This window comes from Camponotus vicinus, unplaced genomic scaffold, assembly GCF_025532165.1.
Source record: "Camponotus vicinus isolate PSW18456_S1 unplaced genomic scaffold, iyCamVici1.0 SCAF_11, whole genome shotgun sequence".
Classification (NCBI taxonomy): Eukaryota; Metazoa; Arthropoda; class Insecta; order Hymenoptera; family Formicidae; genus Camponotus; species Camponotus vicinus.
Window position 1 is genome coordinate 3695356 of NW_028141947.1, and position 21555 is coordinate 3716910.

Genomic DNA, 21555 nt, shown 5'->3' on the forward strand with positions numbered 1-21555 from the left:
AACTTATTAACACTAGAGTATAATATTACAGTATTGTATATAAGAGAATATAATGAATAACTATTATTTTTTAGGTTTTTGTTCACTCTTTCAAATTTATATGGTGGACATATAAATAAAACAACGGGAAATCTCTCAAATCGATCAAATCAATAATCGTGTTCTTCTCATAACAAAGCAGATTTTTAAATTAAAATTAAGAAAGGTTTTTTTATAAGGTGGAATAAAAATATTATAGAGATAGCGTACTCCAAGAATTATGCCATATTATTTATTATTAAATTAAAAATATTAATAGTACATTAATAAAACACATTCGTAAAGAATACTTTTTATAGGATTTAAAGTATTAATAACATATGTTAATATAACGCACTAATTTGTTAATATTTATATACAGGTATATTTAAATATTAATTATATGTACAGTATTTTATAATATTAATTACACATATAATATTTTATTATATACAACATTCGTAATTATTTTACATTATATTAAAATTATAATCTATACTGTAATATTATCCACTATTAAATCACATATATATTACACATTAATATACATATATTAATTTATGTGTATTAGCAAGTAATAATTAATGCAATACTAATATACATATATTGATATACATTATTAATATAATAAAAAACTTAAGAGATGTTAAAATAAATAAATATTAAGATGTAATTTTATAGTTATTGTGTTACTATATTAATAATTCAGAATTCAGCTTGTTTTTGTAATATTAACAAAATATATTAATCTACGTATTAAAAAATAACTTTCTCTCATTTGCATAATTAATAGTACAATTTAAATATCTCAGATTTGTAAAACGATAAGAAAATCTGTAATCATGCGTAAAGTATTCTTATAATACAAACGCATCGAGTATCATTGCAGGATTATTAAAATCCTACCCAGTATAATTAAAACCCTAAGAAATTAAAACGCATTTTATTTTGCATATTACTCAGGGACATGATGTTGACAACACATGTCAAGATCAAAATCAGTAGTGGGGAAGTAAAGATGAATATTTATCAGAATTATTAATAAAATTATACCAGCAAAAAGATCTAATTAGAAGCGATAAATATCATTAACTCCAAGTAAATTTAAATGTTAAACGGAAATGTTACATACTTTTTCAGCACGATTGTGACCGTGATGAAATAAGACTTCCGTCTATTATATTATCTCCGGAACGAACTTGACCTAGTTAAGAAATATGTCACGTTATTTGTGCTGAATGCAGATAACTCTTATGACAGCTTATGTCCGCTGCGTAGGTGGACTTCGATAAAGGAGGAGGTGAAATGATGCAAAAGTATGCGAAGTTATAGGTGCCAGATCATGGGACAAAGACTGGATCAAGTTTAGTGGAACATGGATAGAGTAATACCGGATTCTTACTTTCATGTCTTCGCAGCTTATAGATCGCACATACATTTGCGCGAGCAAACATGCGACGCGTTTACGCCCACAGGGTACAGCTCTTTATATGAAGAAACGCTTTTTAGCTGATTTATATATAAAATATCAAAAGTATTTTAAGCACAATTCACGATATGCAATTATCAAAATAGACAATCCAATTTTTTGCAGCTATAGTTATAACGTTACAATATGCGGAGAGAATATAAATTATAGCTCCTACATATATTTTATCTACGATTATATACATTTATGCGGCTCTGCTTTAATGAAAATATGACAACGATAATTATTTGACTGTATTATAATGTCATCCTCTTCAAACGAATAATTAGTTCGAATATGTCAGTATGATTCTGAGAATATGGATATACGCTGAATTATCTACTCGTTTGTAGAGAATTACATAAAAACAACTTGATGGCGCATGTGAAATAATATTTCATGTAAAAATGAAAAAGAGTTTAAACATAACATATAACAAAAACATAGATAAATAGGGAAAGAAAGAAATAATTGAAAATAAAATTTTTCGAAAAAGAAAAAAAAATAAATAAAATATGTGTGTGTGTGTGTGTGTGTGTGTGTGTGTGTGTGTGTGAGAGGGAGTGAGAGAAAGTGAGGCGGGGGAAGGGAGAGAGAGAGAGAATTTAAATATTTTTCCTAAGAATATATTATGTATGATTACAATAAAATTTAATAAAGTGCATATTATCATATAGCTTTAAGTTAGAAGTTTCAATAAAGCACAGGAAACATTAATGGTTTAAATTTGTTTAATATGCAATGTAGTTGCAATGTAAAAATAATATTGAAGGGTATATCGAATAATATTAAATTTGCGAAAAAAATAAATAAATAATCTCGTATTATCGATTTGTTTAATGTTATAAACGATGCGATTATATACGTGCAAGGAGAGATCTCGTATATTTGAATGGAACAACCATACACACACATTTGGAAACAAACGAGATAACCGTTTCAGGAACCATCTGGACTGTCAAGGTTCACCTACCTCAAATGCACCAAATTAAACTTTTGTTTGCTTGGCTTCGTGGTGTCAGTGACTTCTAATATTTCGTGACACCATACGTTTACGACCTCATAGACAATGACATGTTCATGAATGAGCAATGCCACGCTGTCAAAAACTAAAATCTTCCAATTCTTTTAATGACAAAATTACGATTTTATGCTTACAAAGAAATAATTTAGATCAGTAAACAAAAGAATACAAAAATATTAAGCTATATATATACTATGTACACTTTCAATAATTTTGAAAAATAATTAACTTAGAAAATTATTATTTTGATATTTATGTATCATTTTCTGAAAGAGATTCATTACATTAATATACTATTTAATTTCTTTGTGAAATTGTGATTTATTAAAAAAATCAAAGATTATATGAAATTTAGAAAGATTATGAGTTTCAAACAATTAATAATATATATTTAAATTATTAATAATATATATTAAATTTATAACAACAATTTATTATATACATATATGTATATATATATATATATATATATATATATATATATATATATATATTGTTGGAAATTTATGTGTTCCGCCGTAATCTAACTTCTCTGTGTTTTTTGATAGATGGCATTGCCAGCAGTTCGGGACTCCGTGCGCTTTTGTTACGCCGCGTATGTCTGTTGTCGTTACCCGCTCTAATTGTTCGTCGTGTATATTAAGCCTTTTTCTTGTATCCATATATATAAAAGCTATAATATATTCATATCGTTTTACGTATCTCTTCGTTAAGAGTAATCTCACTCCAACATATATATATATATATAAAGTTGTTATTATATATATATAAATATTAAAGAACTGTAATATGTTTTATAAATTTTTAATTTTAGATGTTATTTAAATATTAATATGCATTATTATATCTATATTATACCTATAATAAAAATTTTGATTCAAGATAATATAATTAATAAATATTAACATATAAAGTTACAAATATAGAACAAATCAAATACAATTTAAAAAATAAATCAGAATACAATTTAAATTAGATAATACATTTTTAGTACATTAATAATATAATGTTAAATACATTGCAGATACTTTCTCATTTAATACAATTAAAACTATTCATATAATATAACATAATTTAATAATAATTATTTATATATTATAATTAAGAAAATAATTTACATTTAATTTAATTATATATTTAATTATAATATAACATAATTTAATTATAATTATATATATAATATTATTATGAATATAATTTACATTTTGCTTTACTTCATGTTAATAAGGAAATAAAAACATCAGTGAATTGCAGGCTGAAATGAATCCTTGTAAATGCACGTGCATTTAATTATATATTATTAACGCACAGCATAAATAATAAATCAAAAACTATAAACATTATAAAGAGCTATTTGTAACAAAGATATATAGATGTATTCGCGTCACAATTGTTAGTATTATTAAACGGTTATTGTTGATATTTGACAAAATTTTGAAAGTAATTCTGTTGACTTTTGATTTCGGAAAAGCGCATTTGTATCTTGCTGTCAATATTTGAAATATATTGCTGCATACATCTGAAATTTTCTGCTAATTCTGTTAATTTGCTTGTCTAAAACAGATTATATCGGTATTAAGTATTAGTGTGAATAGCCAATAATTATTAATAAATATTATATTAAATATTATCTCGTGTATGTGTATATACAAGGTGTGTCATTTTAAGTGATGCAGCTGAATATCTCTTAAGGTAAAAGAGATTGGGAAAAATGTTTCAGACAATAGTTGTATGGTTTCGAGGGGGACATAAGACGGTGCCATTAGTTTGACTTTGAAGAGTCAGTTGAAGGTCATGTGAAGGTCACCTCCAACTTTGTAAATGGGACACACTATATACTTTTGCATATTCTTGTAGCTTGCCTCGAGAGCTTTCCAAAACACTATAATAAAGTATTTCTTCATTGAGTACTTTTCGAGTTATGAGGCTTGAAATCATTTCTTAATTTTACATAAACTGTAAAATATCTTGTAAAATATTCATTTTTCGATTATCTTACCTTAATACTTTTAAGTACAAAATAATGAGAGGAATCAATTGGTGTAAAGAAAACACATAGTTGTTTCGAAGAAAAAATATGCAATTTGCAATTAACAATTACATATTTTTTCTTCGAAACAACTATGTGTTTTTTTACACCAATTGATTCCTCTCATTATTTTGTACTTAAAAGTATTAAGGTAAGATAATCGAAAAATGAATATTTTATAAGATATTTTACAGTTTATGTAAAATTAAGAAATTATTTCAAGCCTTATAACTCGGAAAGTACTTATTGAAAACTAACTTAATTATAGTGTTTTGAAAAGCTCTCGAGATGAGCTACAAAAATATGTAAAAGCATATAGGGTGTCCCATTTACAAAGTTGGAGGTGACCTCTACGTGATCTTCAGCTGACTCTTCAAGGTCACACTAATGGCACCTTCTTATGTCCCCCTCGGAACCATATAATTATTGTCTGAAACATTTTTCCCAATCTCTTTTACTTTAAGAGATATTCAGCTGCATCACTTAAAATGACACACCCTGTATATATAATTTTAATACATTTAATACATATATATAATACATACAATAATATTAATAATCTTAAACATAATAGGAATAAATAATAATTATGGATTATGAAAATTACAAATTTGCTGAAATGAGAATAAAATCATTCTTCTATTGTACTATGTGTTCTATTATATTATGTGCATTGTGTTGCACTATATTTTACTTAACAACTCTTTTGTTTGCAAGGAATGCTTATAAACAGTGTTGCGCTTAGATAACTTAAAATAATCTAGATACAGATTAGATAAATCATATACTCATGTATCTCAGATAAAATATAGATAATTCGATTTGAGTGTATCTAGATAAAAGATGTATTAGTTAAATATTTTATCTATATACTTTTAAGATAATATTTAAGACAATTTAGGATATATAAAAATAATACACTCCAGACAAATAATTACACAAAATAAGCATGTATTCATTTGACAATAATAACGAGTATAGGTCGTGTCCACAATGTCAATGTCAATCGACCAATGTGATTATGGCTACGTTCCACTTAACAATCGCAACGCTCGCAAAATTATCTTCTCCTTGTTGTTCGCTAAAAGTTAAACAAAGACATATTATGTTTACAAGTTCCGCGATCATTAAGTGGAACGCTTTTAAATCCGTATTACACTATAGGTTGCGGGCTCGATTACGATTGAAATGTTGAAATTGACCGATTAGAGTAGCCGGCCGGTAAATTGCTAGTTTGATGAAATTGTACTCAGTGCACACTGATTACATTATCTTATGTGTTTTAATAAAAGATATCACTTTTCTTATATCTGAGATACAGATAAAGATACCACAAACTTGAATTATATAGATAAAAGATAAAATAAACAATAATTGCATTTAGGTGAAAATCTAGATAATTTTATCCAGATAACGGAAAACACTGCTTATAAATAATACTTTGCAAGTAACTTTCAACAAATAAAAATCAAAATTTAGAATTAGAGATTTTAAAAATAAAATTAGAAATTTATATGAGCTGCAGCTGTCACAGAGATAATATCATTATAATATTATAATATTATAACTGTTATATCTAGCAAGTGCATTAATTCTTCTTAACTTATCCATCTTAATTAAATTTTTAGTAAACAAATGGCTCGTGTAATATTAAAGTATGCGAATCACATTACGTAATACTTTCTCAATCATATTGAAAAACATTTAAATTTATTTAACTAAGAGCTGAACATCTAGACTAACTAAGATTTAAATCTGAAGCTTGTAAATTCTCTTTCTAAAATTTATATAAATCTATTTTCACTAAAATTTCCAAGTAAAGAAATTATCTTTCTCTTTTGGTTTCACTTGCTCGCTCACTCTTTCCCACTTTTTCATTCATTAAAAATTACATATTTTCAAAATAATATATTTTCGGAAATTAGAAATAAAAATATGCTTATTTTATAAAAAAAATTAAATGACATTAATTTCTGCTTATTACTTTGGGATACTGTGACATTAATATATACTGTATGAAAACAAAAAAATCAATGATTAATAAATGAAATATTAGTATAATGATATTCATAAAATTTACCTTTACTTTCGTATTTCTTTCTTTCACAAGAAACCATAACTTCTTACATTTATTTAATTCAACTTGCGGTACTTTAAAAAATTTATCTGTTAGCAAGTCGTTTATCTAAAACAGATCATTTTGATGATATTAAACAGCAATATTTGATGTCGCATCATGGTTATTTATTTTACATATATATATGTACATAAGCACATGCAATTTTTACCTTTCCGAGTTGATTTGTGGAATACACATGATTAATAATAATAATAAACGTTGCATACTCGCTGACTTGTCTATAACAGTAAAACAATAAATTTATTGATACACAAATAAATTGTTGAATGATAGATATATATTTACGGAGAGAAAACTGTGTTACTTAGGTTTTATATGCTCAAGATTATGTAATATGAAATTGAGTATTACAGGATTCCTTGCATGCTTCGCAATTGTAAAAAGAAAATAATTAATATAATCTTTATCGAAAAAATCTTTTAAAAACATAATCGATGTTGTACTATCATTTTTTATTAGATTTAGATAGTCTTTGATAAATTGTGAATCCTCAGGGCAAGAGAGAAATTTTAAAAGTTTAGGTTTAAATTTTTCTTTTCCCAGACGATATACTCCCCACCAAGGAGAATCTTCATTGCTAAGAGAATAGTACAATACTTTTAAACCTTGACAGTATGTCCATTCTTTCCACCATGGCAAAAGCCTACGAGATTTAACAAAAAACAAATTCTAATATAAAAGTTGTGCACATATTAATCTTATATTTTGATTAAATAATTTAACAAATTATAATTTCATAACATAACATAATAAATTTAAATTTTGATATATAATTTTGATATATAAATAATGTAATAAACATTGCACATGTATCTACAAAACAATTAAATTAAAATAACCGAGAATATATAAGAAAAATTACGTGTTCTTTTCGGGATCTGCGAGATGACGATTTAAATTATGTCGGGCATTTTCTATGCATATGCGACCATCAAGATTACATGCCCATTTCGCAGCCTCCATTCTTAAACTCTTTGTAAGATCGTGTTCATTAGAAACTTCATCGTATTTTAGTTTATCAAGCAAATCGTATAGTAAGTTTAGCATTTTCCCCTAAATATATAAATATATATATTTATATGTATTTATATTGTTACTTGATATAAATTTTATATTTTTCGATTCTTGCATTATATTTTGCCATACCGAAAGATATCTTTCGCAAATGTATTTTACATGGTTTTATATATTAAGAACGTTTTGTCTTGGTAAACAGCTCTAAATTTCTTTTTATAAAGATATCTATTATATGTATAGCTATATTTATATTGTATACGTATTTACACAAATTTGAATTTTACTTGCGTGCATATTCACACATGCTTAACACATGCACACATGTCCATATCAAAATATACAAATATATGTCTACAAAATACAAAAATATTTTGTAGACATATAGACATACATGTAGACATTATATGTATAATATAATTTAATAACTTTTTAACTGTTTGTGTGTGTATTAAACACACAAATAACTGATGTATATATATGTTTCCTACCAATTTTTTATCTAAAAATTAATGATATTTAAATCGTCATTATGAATATCATGTTGTTATTAAAAATGGTAACAATTTTTATATTTTTCTCTATTTTCCTCTGCACTTTTTATAATTATTACATACTCTCTCTCTCTCTCTCTCTATTCGAATATTAATTTACTAATAGATACTTATCATTCATCCAAAATATATTTAAAAATCGTAATCAAATTTTTTTATCTACATGTATTTTATTGTATGTATCTTTTCGGAAAGCACTTAATAATTATTGTTATAAATGCACACAATATTAATATGTGTAATAAGTAATGTGTTTAAAACGTTTTAATATATTTAATACATCACTGTTGACATTGTTTATAATATTTGTTATTACCTTGATGTTAAAATATATTGGTTCCCGAAATAGAAAGATATTGGATAGATATTCCAAAACTTTGAACATGGGATACCATGCCACGTAGTCTGTTTCTCGTGATAGATATTTCGTAATATTCCAGAATACAATGGAATTAAGTTGGTTTGTTATCATTAAATGGAAAGCGTCATCGATAATTTGGGCACGATTCAGAACATGTATTTTTATATAATTTTCAGAATTTAGATAATTTGTAATTCTTCGCCAGTTTTCGATATCGTAATTGACTCGATAATATCCTATCGATAACAAATGAATATATAACGATATAATTCTTTCAAATAGATTTATAAATATAAGGCCCAGTTCAACAAACTGAAAAAAAAATCTGGGTAAATCTATGAGATGCATTTAATAATGCATTTTTTGAAATATTTAGTTTTTATCATCAAGTATGATAATAATAACAAAATATTTAGTAATAGTTATAAACATTTTCCAAAAATAGTTATAAATATTTTACGTTTAATTGAGTTCACTAAATATTAAAAATAATTAAATAATTTCGTCTTAATCACCTATACGTTTAGTTGAAACTATTTCACCACAGCGGTGGGTAACATTTATCAAATTTGGATTATTATAACCAAGCCTTTTTTTCAGTGCGGTGGCCAGTTAGCTTAACTAGTAGTTAAGTTGTGATGCCAACCACTGAAACAAAATTCGGTAAGCTATTTACAAGCTATTTTAATTAATATTCAGCTTCGTTCTCATTACGATACTTCATCGCAAAACGAAAATGGATATCACAAATCGTATACGAACACCAAATTTTTGTCATGAGGAAAAACTGGTACTTGTATCATTAATAAAAAAATATAAATTGATAATAGAAAATAAGCGGACTGATGCTATGAGTGTTAGAGACAAAGAAGAGGCTTGGCTGAAGATATTGGACGAGTAAACTTGTCAAAATATAACCTTGTAAATAGCTTACCGAATTTTGTTTCAATGGTTGGCATCACTACTTAACTACAAGTTAAGCTAACTGGCCACTGTTGAACTGGGCCTAAGTATCTGTTTTTATACATTAACACAGATAAAAAAATGTATCAAAAATTGTAAATAAATAGGAAAACCAGATTGTAAAATATTATATATATGAAATTAGTTTGCACTAAAATTGAGTATATATAATAGTTGTACAAGAAATTTTATATAAATTTAAACCAATTTTTTAATTATATAAATAATGATCAATTTGCATTATATTACATAACATTACTTGTTATTATCTATATATTCATATAAAAACATAATCTAAAATTAAAATAAAAAAGTTTTTCTATAATCATTATATTTTGTGTTAAACAGTAGGTTATAAATGGTTTAAAATCATGTAGCTTAAAATTTACACACACATGCACACACAAAATGCTATTTAATAATGCTATGTAATACAAAATGTATGTATGGCCAAAATGATAAAATTGATAATAAAATTGATCTGCAATAGTTTGTAACATGATAAATAAGTTGATTAAATTATCAAATAATAAATTTATTAATTAGATAAAAAAATTCTTATTTTTATATATACATTCATCTATATAAATTATATCTTACTTTAAAGAATTATATTGTGCATTTAAAAAAACTATTTAAGCAAAATGAAAAGAAAGTTTTTGATGTAATTAAATTTTAATTAAAATATCCATGCCTAACAATATACAATATCAAAACAACCACAATTTTATTGAAGATTTAAATTGCAGAAATTTAATGAAATTCTGAAATTACATATTTAAATTTAACACAGAAGATATATTATCAAATTTACTATATATTTGTAAGAATAAATAACTTTGTTATTGAATATTATACAAAAAGTAGTATTTATCTTTATTACAAATGATAATGTACTCTCTAAAAGTGAATCAATGAAAATATCACTAATTTTAAGTAAAATAAGATTCACTGATAAGAGAAGCAAGTCAGCGAGTATTGCACTGCCCCCCCCCCCTTCAGTGGAAACGATTATTCTTTGTTACTTCATCTGATATCTCACTGATTATGGTCAGTGGAAGCAAAATTCACTGTAAATCCAGTAAATTTCACTGTAAAACCAGTAATCGCTAGATCGTTCGTTTACCGCTACGATGTGCTATACACTGAAAAAATTGTATTCTCAACTTAAGAATATGCCACTTATCTTTAGAATATGTACTAAAATAGGTGCCAAGAAGAGATGCTCTTGGCACCTATTTTAGTATATATTCTAAAGATAAGTGGCATATTCTTAAGTTGAGAATATAATTTTTTCAGTGTATCTTTCATATTTAAGTTTTAGTCATGAGAATTAAAGTTTGCAAAGGGCGACAGATAAAATTAAAAATATTACTTCAATTTAATTTCTGATACAATCTGAACAGAGGAACTTCAGATATTAAATCGATTTTATAAGTCGGACACAAATCAATATCCGGCGAATAAACAAAAATGATCCATTCATTATCTATTTAATATAACAAGTTCAACATGCATATAAATAAAATAATATAAATAGTAATATAAATAAGTAATATAAGTAGTAATAATATAAATAGTAATATAAATAAGTAATGTAAATGAAATACAATTTTTAATATAATAAATATAAATAAAATATTACTAATACTGATTGAAACAGTCAATATTACTAATTCTTTCAGTAAAATATTAGTGATTTACAGTGCTGTATTTATAACTGCTATAATGAGTGACTATTTACTGTTTTTCAGTTATAATACACTGATTCACTTTTAGGGAGTAGCAGAATACTTATTATTATATTTTACAGTCAATCGTTTTAAATATATAACAAGTGAAAAATGATTAAATAATTTAGAGGCTTATATGTATATAATTAAAATAATATAAAATTTTCAATATGTTAAAAACATTATAAAATGTGATAAATTTGTTACATATTTACCAGTTTGTTGTATGTTAAATAGTATCCAGCCATTCTCTTTAAATTTCAAACGTATTCCAAAAGTCAGAAAATAGGACAATAAAGTATTATTTAAAGTACCAGTAAAATTATGATACGTCTGTGTAGTATACGTTACAGGTATTTCATAATTCGCCAATTTATTTAAATTATGCATTGATACCTGTATCCGTTCTACAGGAGAACTATATTCTCGTGTTATTTTCAATACAAGATAATATTTTTGTGATAATATTTCATTCAAACAATTAGTTATCTTCCATATAAGTACTAAATTGTTTAGAGATATTTGTGGAGACGAAAAGTGCTTGAAAACTTCACCAACATTGGCAGCAGGCTTGCTAAAGTTACAAAATTTTGCAAAATTTATTGTTAAAGTGTCAAAAGTATTATAAGCAACATATACAATTACCACAATATAATCATAATATATAAAATTGCTACGTTAATTATACTTTTTATTTAATTTAATTAGTTATATAAATAATTATGTAATTAATCATATGATTTATAATTTCCATAAATATTTGATATGCTATAGTTTAAACTATAATTTAACTATAGGAATAGCCTAACTTGATTATTTTTATAAGATAAGTGTATGTGTAAATTGAAAGTTTATCTTGAATATTTAATGACATTGAAGGTAAAAGAAATTGTGTATGGTTCATAATAAAGTATGTAAGATACGATCTAAGTTAAAATAAAAATAACTATAAAATAACTATAAAATTTGAGACTTTTATGATATATAATCAATCATTCATCATATTTAGTTTTCTGTAATACAGTAATTATAGTAGTACAGTATATTACTTACTTATTCTTTACATATATGCGGATAGTTTCCCAAAATATTTCTTCATTAACCACATGTTGAAACACACGCAATACATTGGATCCTACATTTACATAATTTATATCAAAATATAAGATAATAATACATATAAGTTAATAATAATTACAATTATATATATACAGGGTGTCCCGAAACTAATGCTTGATATTTTAAAGGCAGATTCTCTGGCCAATTTAAAAACAATTTTTCCTCAGCGAAAATGTCGAGGGAGATCATTATTTTTTGCATATTCCCAATTTTTGTCATCATGTATCTTTCTAACTAAGTCTTAAATTAAAATTCTATTAAAGTAAACTCTACCTAAAATTAACTAAAGAATGTGACTTTATTAATATTTTATTCCCATAAGCCTTAGTTTGCGAAAAACCCTTTATTTTCAATCGTTTATAACTCGAAAACTATTAGTGCCGCGATATTTTCGCTGAGGAAAAATCGTTTTTAAATTGGCCAGAGAATCTGCCTTTAAAATATCAAGCGTTAGTTTCGGGACACCCTGTATATACAGGGTGATTCTAAATAACTTTATGCTTTTGCAAAAACATAATCTTGACCGAATTATAAGACGATTTTTCCTTTGGCAAAATTTCGTCCGAAGCTTAATTTTTGAATTATTAAAGGAAGTAGTTAACGTATGACGGGTCGAATACAAGAGGCAGGCAAGGGTGGCGCGATTCACCGTCAGACGCGGGTGCTTACGCGGGGCGCCTGCTGCGATCAGCTGGTCGCTATACACATACAGACACACATGCGAACACATACATTCTCTCTCTCTGTCTGTCTGTTTGTCTGTCTGTCTGTCTGTCTGTCTGTCTGTCTGTCTCTCTCTCTCTCTCTCTCTCTCTCTCTCTCCCCCCTCCTCTCTCTCTCTCTCTCATTCGCTCACTCATCTGTATTTTTTTTTTTTTTTACGAGAGAGGGGAAAATGCATTTTATACATACCCACCGGTCGATCCAGTGAGTTATGTGGGACTCGAGTACCAAGTCGAATTACCAACTCGGTACTCCCTACCCACTAAAAACCCCTCTCTTTTCACGAATTTCCTTTGACACACTGTCCCTCTGACTTCCCGAGATCTGTTTTCACATAAATTCAAAAAATAGTTATTATTACCTTGTTCGATGATTTTTGCTGTAATTGCTTGAAGGAGAAATGAATTTTCCGATAGATCGTACGTTCTCAAATTTAACGTAGATATCACGTTGCAAAAGACAAGAAATCCACACTAAATTATTAACTGAAAGTTTTTCTTATTTCACACACACACACACACACATGAACTGTATTCTTTTATAAACTTTAACGTAATCACATTTATTTACTCACTCGATGAGACGAGAAATTTACTAATGACTCTTTCACTAATTACTATTAATCACTGTCGAATAATAACTGTTGGCGATTAAAAATCACTCGATGAAAGAAACACGCGCGGACACGTTACTACACGACGCGACGACGCGACAATGCGACGATAATTACTCGGCGATTGCAAGCAGTTTTTTGTCATGGTAGGTTGCGGTAGGTTAAGATACTACTGGCGCTATCGAACGCGATCATGTGTTCGATTGAAGAATGTGGTAAACATAATAAACATTTAACATATTAATATTATTATTATCATGAATGTGTGTGATATCCATACATCGTATGATATCTATTTAAAAATTAATTAGATTAAATAAGTGTTTTTAAAATATTTATTATTTTTACTATTATCTTAAATAAATATTTAATATTAATATTTTATATGATAATAGTAAAAGTAATAAATATTTTAAAAACACTTATTTAATCTAATTAATTTTTAAATAGATATCATACGATGTATGGATATCACACACATTCATGATATTAATATGTTAAATGTTTATTATGTTTACCGCATTCTTCAATCGAACACATGATCGCGTTCGATAGCGCCAGTAGTACCTTAACCTACCGCAACCTACCATGACAAAAAACTGCTTGCAATCGCCAAGTAATTATCGTCGCATTGTCGCGTCGTCGCGTCGTGTAGTAACGTGTCCGCGCGTGTTTCTTTCATCGAGTAATTTTTAATCGCCAACAGTTATTATTCGACAGTGATTAATAGTGATTAGTGATAGAGTCATTAGTAAATTTCTCGTCTCATCGAGTGAGTAAATAAATGTGATTACGTTAAAGTTTATAAAAGAATACAGTTCATGTGTGTGTGTGTGTGAAAGAAGAAAAACTTTCAGTTAATAATTTAGTGCGGATTTCTTGTCTTTTGCAACGTGATATCTACGTTAAATTTGAGAACGTACGATCTATCGGAAAATTCATTTCTCCTTCAAGCAATTACAGCAAAAGTCATCGAACAAGGTAATAATAACTATTTTTTGACTTTATGTGAAAACAGATCTCGGGAAGTCAGAGGGACAGTGTGTCAAAGGAAATTCGTGAAAAGAGAGGGGTTTTTAGTGGGTAGGGAGTACCGAGTTGGTAATTCGACTTGGTACTCGAGTCGTACATTACTCACTGGATCGACCGGTGAGTATGCATAAAATGCATTTTCCCCTCTCTCGTAAAAAAAAAAAAAAACAGGTGAGTGAGCGAATGAGCGAGAGAGGGGGGGGGAGAGAGAGAGAGAGACAGACAGACAGACAGACAGACAGACAGACAGACAGAGAAAGAATGTATGTGTTTGCATGTGTGTCTGTATGTGTATAGCGACCAGCTGATCGCAGCAGGCGCCCCGCGTAAGCACCCGCGTCTGACGGTGAATCGCGCCACCCTTGCCTGCCTCTTGTATTCGACCCGTCATACGTTAACTACTTCCTTTAATAATTCAAAAACTAAGCTTCGGACGAAATTTTGCCGAAGGAAAAATCGTCATAGAATTCGGTCAAGATTATGTTTTTGCAAAAGCATAAAGTTATTTAGAATCACCCTGTATATACAGGGTGAGCCATTTTAATTAACGCACGCAATTATTTCGGAAACAAAGCATTTTAGAGAAAAATGTTTCAGACAAAAGTTTTATGGTTTCGAGGGGGCCATAAGATGGTATCAATGGTTTGACACTGAAGAGTCATTTGAAGGTCACGTGAAGGTCACTTTAATTTTTTTAAATGGAACACCCTATATATTTTTGCACACTCTTGTAGCTTATCTCGAGAGCTTTCCAAAACACTATAATTAAGTACCTTTTCGTTAAGTACTTTTTGAGTTATGAGGCTTGAAATAATTTCTTAATTTTACATAAACCGTAAAATATCTTGTAAAATATTCATTTTTCGATTATCTTACCTTAATACTTTTACGTACAAAATAATGAGAGGAATCAATTGGTGTAAAGAAAACACATAATTGTTTCGAAAAAAAAAATGTAATTTGCAATGAAAAGTAGTAGGTTCCATTTAAGAAATTAAAGGTGACCTTTATGTGACCTTCAAATGACTATCCAAGGTCAAATTCAAGGTCATGGTCATACGTCCCCCTCCTTGCCCAACAACTTTTGTATAAAACTTTTTTTATTATTTCGCTTAGCGGTCGAGTTATTCTCCATTAAAGGTTAAAATGGTCCACCCTGTATATATATATATATATATATATATATATATATATATATATGTATATATATGTGTGTGTGTGTGTGTGTGTGTGTGTGTGTGTGTGTGTGTGTGTGTGTGTGTGTGTGTGTGTGTGTGTGTGTGTGTGTGTGTGTGTGTGTGTGTGTGTGTGTGTGTGTGTGTGTGTGTGTGTGTGTGTGTGTGTGTGTGTGTGTGTGTGTGTGTGTGTGTGTGTGTGTGTGTGTGTGTGTGTGTGTGTGTGTGTGTGTGTGTGTGTGTGTGTGTGTGTGTGTGTGTGTGTGTGTGTGTGTAGTTAAATATACCTGCTAGAAATATATACATGGTGTCCCACTCTAACATTCATACCGTAACAATTCGTAAACATTGCTTTTGGAAAAGAAAAGTTTTAAATAAAAGTTATAGGGTTTGGAGAGGGAAAGAGGATTATATTAGAGAATATTAATTGGACCTTGGATGTAGGTGTTAAGGTCATGTGAAGATCAATTTAGTTTTTTAAAATGAGACTACCCTCTCTCTAATTTGTCTATATAAAATGATTCCTCATATATTCCATGTAAAAGTTATAAGAGTAGGAGTCATAAATTGGATGGTTTATGAAATATTTTATATTTTATATATGTTGACAATTTTATCTAAATTATAAAATATCTCATGAAATATTTATTTTTCAATTATCTTACCTCAATATTTTTATACACAAAATAATGTGAAGAATTTGCAATATACAATTTGCAGCTACACATTTTTTTAAAGAATAATTATGTGTTTTTTTTATTAATTTTAATTAATTTTTTTCATTGTGTGCATTCATTGATTTGAATATTAATGTAAAATAATCGAAAAATAAATATTTTATGAAATATTTTATGGTTTATGTAAAATTTTGGAAATTTAAAGTATAAAATATCTTGTGTGTAAATTACTCAATTTTTGGATATATTATCCTTATAACTCTTTACGTGGAATATTATAAGCAATTGTTTTATGTAAACAAATTAAGATAATCTCATTAAAAAGAACTAAATTGACCTTCACATGACCTTGACACCTACATTCAAATAGTCCAATATATATTAATATTCCTACCTTCTTTCCCTTTCCAAACCCTACAACTTTTATTTAAATTTTTTCCAAAACGCCCTGTTCTCGAGTTATTACGGTGTAAATATTAAATAGTGAGATCTACACATTTAAATCTATATATAAGTTTTACATATAACGCCTAACTTTTTAAGCATATTCAAAACTCAATTTTTAATTATATCTTTACCTTTAATGTAACGGGGATTTTTGAAAGCACTGTTCAATGATGTATTATAAAGTGATGTATCATATTCATTATCAAAATGAAGGGATTCTTGTTGAAACTGTACCACAAACAAGTCTATTATTCGGGCATTTGGGAGAGCCTATAAAAAATAATTTTAATGTATTTAGTAATTTAATATTAGATTTACATACAGCAGCAATATGTACTAGGGCTGCTACTTTCTATGTAAAAAACTTTATTACTTATACTCTTAAAATATAAAATAAATAATATTAAAATAATCTTAAAATATAAAATAAATAATTCAAAAATAATATTAATAATAGCAAAAATGGCTACACAATATAACTTTTAAATTAAATATTTCTTATTTATAAAATATAGCAAAATTATCTTATTACACAATTTCCATATGTATACATATGCTTAACTTTATAATAACTTTATCTATAATTTATGCAATCTGAATGATAATTTCTCTTTTATTTTATATAACAATTTAAAGATGTCCAACAAATGTAATATAATAGTGACTTGGACAAATAAAAGAAACACAAAAATGTAAGAATATTTTATATTATTTTATCTACGTTTGTGTTACTAACTTACTTAATAATATTAGCATTTATAAAAAAATTATCATTTCTCTTTTTAAATATAGAATCTTCGCGTAATATTCTAATTCGCAAAAAAAAATTTATACGCTATGATAAAGCTAAAATTATAAAGAGCTTTTAAATTATATATGTATCTATATCTTTATATTTAACTCAAACCTTGCTCACTTGCAAACAATATGATAAATCTACAGGGTGTAACTGAAAAAGCGCCCACGGAGCAAATAGTGTTATTCCTGATTAAAAATTGAGTCGAAAAGTCCTGAACCTAACCTAACCATTTTTTTCTATAATGCTTAATAAAGCGGTAATTGTTGAGTTAAGTTGAGCTATTTGCTCCGTGGGCGCTTTTTCAGTTACACTCTGTATATTTATCATATTGTTTGCAAGTTAGCAAGTTTTGCGCTAAAGAATGCTTAAGCTAACCTTATCGATGACATATAATCCAAGAAATGCGACAACAGCCTCATTTAACGAAGAGGATAACGACCAAAGTGGATTTTCATAATAAAGACATTCCTGTACTACTTTATGGGCTATGAAGTGAGCAACTTTAATTTTACTCGCAGCAGAATCGACATTCTCAATGTAGGTAACATCTGCTTCTCTGAAAATTAAAAAAAAAATGTTTTATAGAAAGCTTATTACTGTTGAAAATATTTTGTGCTTGCAAATTTAATATAATTAAATAATTCTATAAATTAACATATTAATTATATATTAATGTTTTATAATGTCTGCGCGTATGAATGACTCATCACAAAATAATGCGATACTTACTTAATATATATGTAATGCTTCCAATATACATATATATATATATATATATATATATATATATATAAAGTTTTTTAAATTTTGATCGATAAGGAATATGAAAACTTGAATATAATACGCTATTTAATTTTATGTTTTTAATTTATAATTTATAATTTTGTGATTATAAAATATATACATAATATTTTCAAATAATATTTGAAAATAGACAAAAGATATGTAGATAATTTTAGGTACCATCAATTATTATCCTTTTTTCGTCATTCGAAATATATTGTTTTTTAATTATATAATTACCTATAAATAACAACGCCCACATTTATGATGCTCTCGTTTTCCGGAAAATCCGGAATTGCAACATGATTTATTTGCCAAGTTTTATTCAGGCGTTTCCATTTATTAAACAAGTATAGAGTTATATTTTGAACAATTTCGTGTGCAAATGCGCAGTGCATTCCACACCACATATCAATCTTGACCTTACTTTTACTTGGACCAGACATGAAAGATATATTAATCCGGTTAGACAGAAATACAAAATAATTAGGCCTTACAAACGTAGTATGAAAATGTGTCACCGTCATGTTTTCATCATTCATTTCCATTTTTTGTATCGGCATATTTGATAAAACTCTATAATTTTGATAATGTTTTATAATAATATTATAGGCAGGCGAAGAAGATACAGCAAATTCGGGCAAACGTGGAATCATGTGTTGAATCCCAATAGTATCAACATACGCTGCCAACCTATCACATTTAGAAATATGAAATAACGATAATAAATTTTCGACATTTATATAGAAATATTAAAAATTGAATAAAAAGATATACGGACGCAATTTATATGTATATAAGAATAATATCTATAGAAAATTATGGCATAGAGTTCTTCTTACTCTTTTGTTCTATATCTTGTATAACATTATGTAATCTAACATGATTTATATCTTAACACTGATTTTGATAGTATTTTGATATTAGTAAAACGTAATGGTCATGTAATGTTTACTTTAGAATATACTAGTATAAAATGAATAGTTAGTATTTAATAGTTAATATTTTAGTATCAAAATTATAAATTTTAATAAAATTAAAATAAAAAAAATTTTATATTACACAATATTAGACTAATGACTTCTTTTAATTGTTTTTAATTAATGTATTGTAATTATTGACATTGATATATTACCTAACTATTCCATACATAATTTTATATATGTTAAAAAAATTGCATATTTTAGTGATAATTTGTTAAATGAATCACATATATATGTTTTTAGTTATTCGCATATTATAGCGAAAATAGTTTCTAAATGGATACTATGTGTGCGTGTATGTGAATGTTTAAATATAAGAAACAGCATAAATATAGCTTATATATATATATTTAATTTTATATATTTATATTTAATTGTATATATAAAGTGTTTATGAAAAGTTAGTGATTGTTCATGATCTAATCAAATTTTGTTAGTGACTTCTGAAATATATGAACAAAAAAATTCATATAAACTTCATACAAATAATTCATACAAAATTCATATAAAAATTCATACATGTGTCTGGAAATGTTTTCTTTCCGAATTATTATAACTTTTAAAACAATTTTTTAGATCTGTGTCATCAGCTTTATTATAGATTAATTTTATGTTATAAATGCTTCTGTAATAGGTTTCATTAAATATTAATAATTTCCTAAAGTTTGTTATTAGTAAACAGTGTAAAAGTGAAATATTTGCCAAAATTTTAAATTTCAAATAAGCAAGTTCTATAAAAACGTAAACATAAATCTTTCAGAATTGTATTATTTAGATTTTGAAAACAATTCAAAACACTACCGGAATATTTAAATTCGTCTGACAGTTGATGATAAAATGTTGTATAAGACGTGCATTACTGCTGATTTAATTAAATTGATTTTTATTTGCAATTTACATTCATTTTAATAATAATGATAATAATAATAAATTGCAAAATTTGTTACTAAGATCCTAAGAAACATATAATTAGGAATGAAAACTTTTCAGATAGGCACATTTCTATATAAATGTCTTTTCTTAGAGAATACTTTTTAATAAATAGAATGCTGTACCAGGATTGTGTCACCCTGTAATTACTACATATTTAATATTTTAATAGTTACTTACCATTGTCGTTCATTTCTTTTATAAAACTTTTTTAGATCTATATCACCCGTTATAATATAATTTAATTTTATGATGTAATACTTCGGCAATAGATTATTCCGGAATATGTATTCGGTAATGTTCTTCTCATTATCATACAAACAATCTACCGGTTCATAAGGGATTATTTTTCCGCGAAAATATTGTGGATCATTAATCACCGTTATATCCATAACACGTTTTACGTCTAAATACAATTGTATTCTTCGAACTGATTTTAATATCCCAATACTCATATTACAATTGCCGACAAAAGTATCTTCCTCAATATATGATGTAAGAATGATATCATATTGTTTCGGTATTATATAGAATGATTGCATGTATGTGTCTGTTTCATTTAGTTTGCTTATCTGGTAATCAATTGAAAAGACCGATACGATGATTGTTAAACTGCTACATAATAATAGTTTTACAAACATGATACTACTTTCTCAGATATCTATAAAGATATATTTTTGTTAGAAAGTACAAACTGACATATTAAACAAAAGCATTGCCTCTATCATGATTTAATGGAAAAGAAAGAATTAAGACAAATACATAGAAATAAATTTAATTTTTAACAACTTACTTTGTATATTGAGATATATCACAAAATGTATGCAAATGTATGTCCTCTTATAAGAATTAGTTGCAATAAATCAATGCTTTATTCATTATCATCAGTGTAATATAAAAAATATATATGCAGAGAGTTATGACTTCTTAATATCTCGAGAAACTTCCAAAGACTAACAACATTTGGGGT

The 21555-nt window shown here is 26.9% G+C and overlaps 1 protein-coding gene across 1 annotated transcript; it reads right to left on the reverse strand.

Annotated features, from left to right (window-relative positions):
* Nucleotides 1-3901: 3901 nt before the first annotated feature.
* Nucleotides 3902-21226, reverse strand: LOC145961778 (aminopeptidase N-like). The gene is made up of 13 exons (XM_083082237.1): nt 20766-21226; nt 18913-19365; nt 18265-18445; nt 17222-17360; nt 12358-12439; nt 11520-11878; nt 8564-8844; nt 7542-7732; nt 6984-7322; nt 6828-6897; nt 6620-6724; nt 6524-6550; nt 3902-4064 (listed from the first exon to the last, which is right to left on the reverse strand). The coding sequence occupies exons 1-13, from the start codon at nt 21224-21226 to the stop codon at nt 3921-3923; spliced, it is 2832 nt and encodes a 943-aa protein (XP_082938363.1). The 3' UTR covers nt 3902-3920.
* Between the last annotated feature and the right edge of the window lie 329 nt (nt 21227-21555).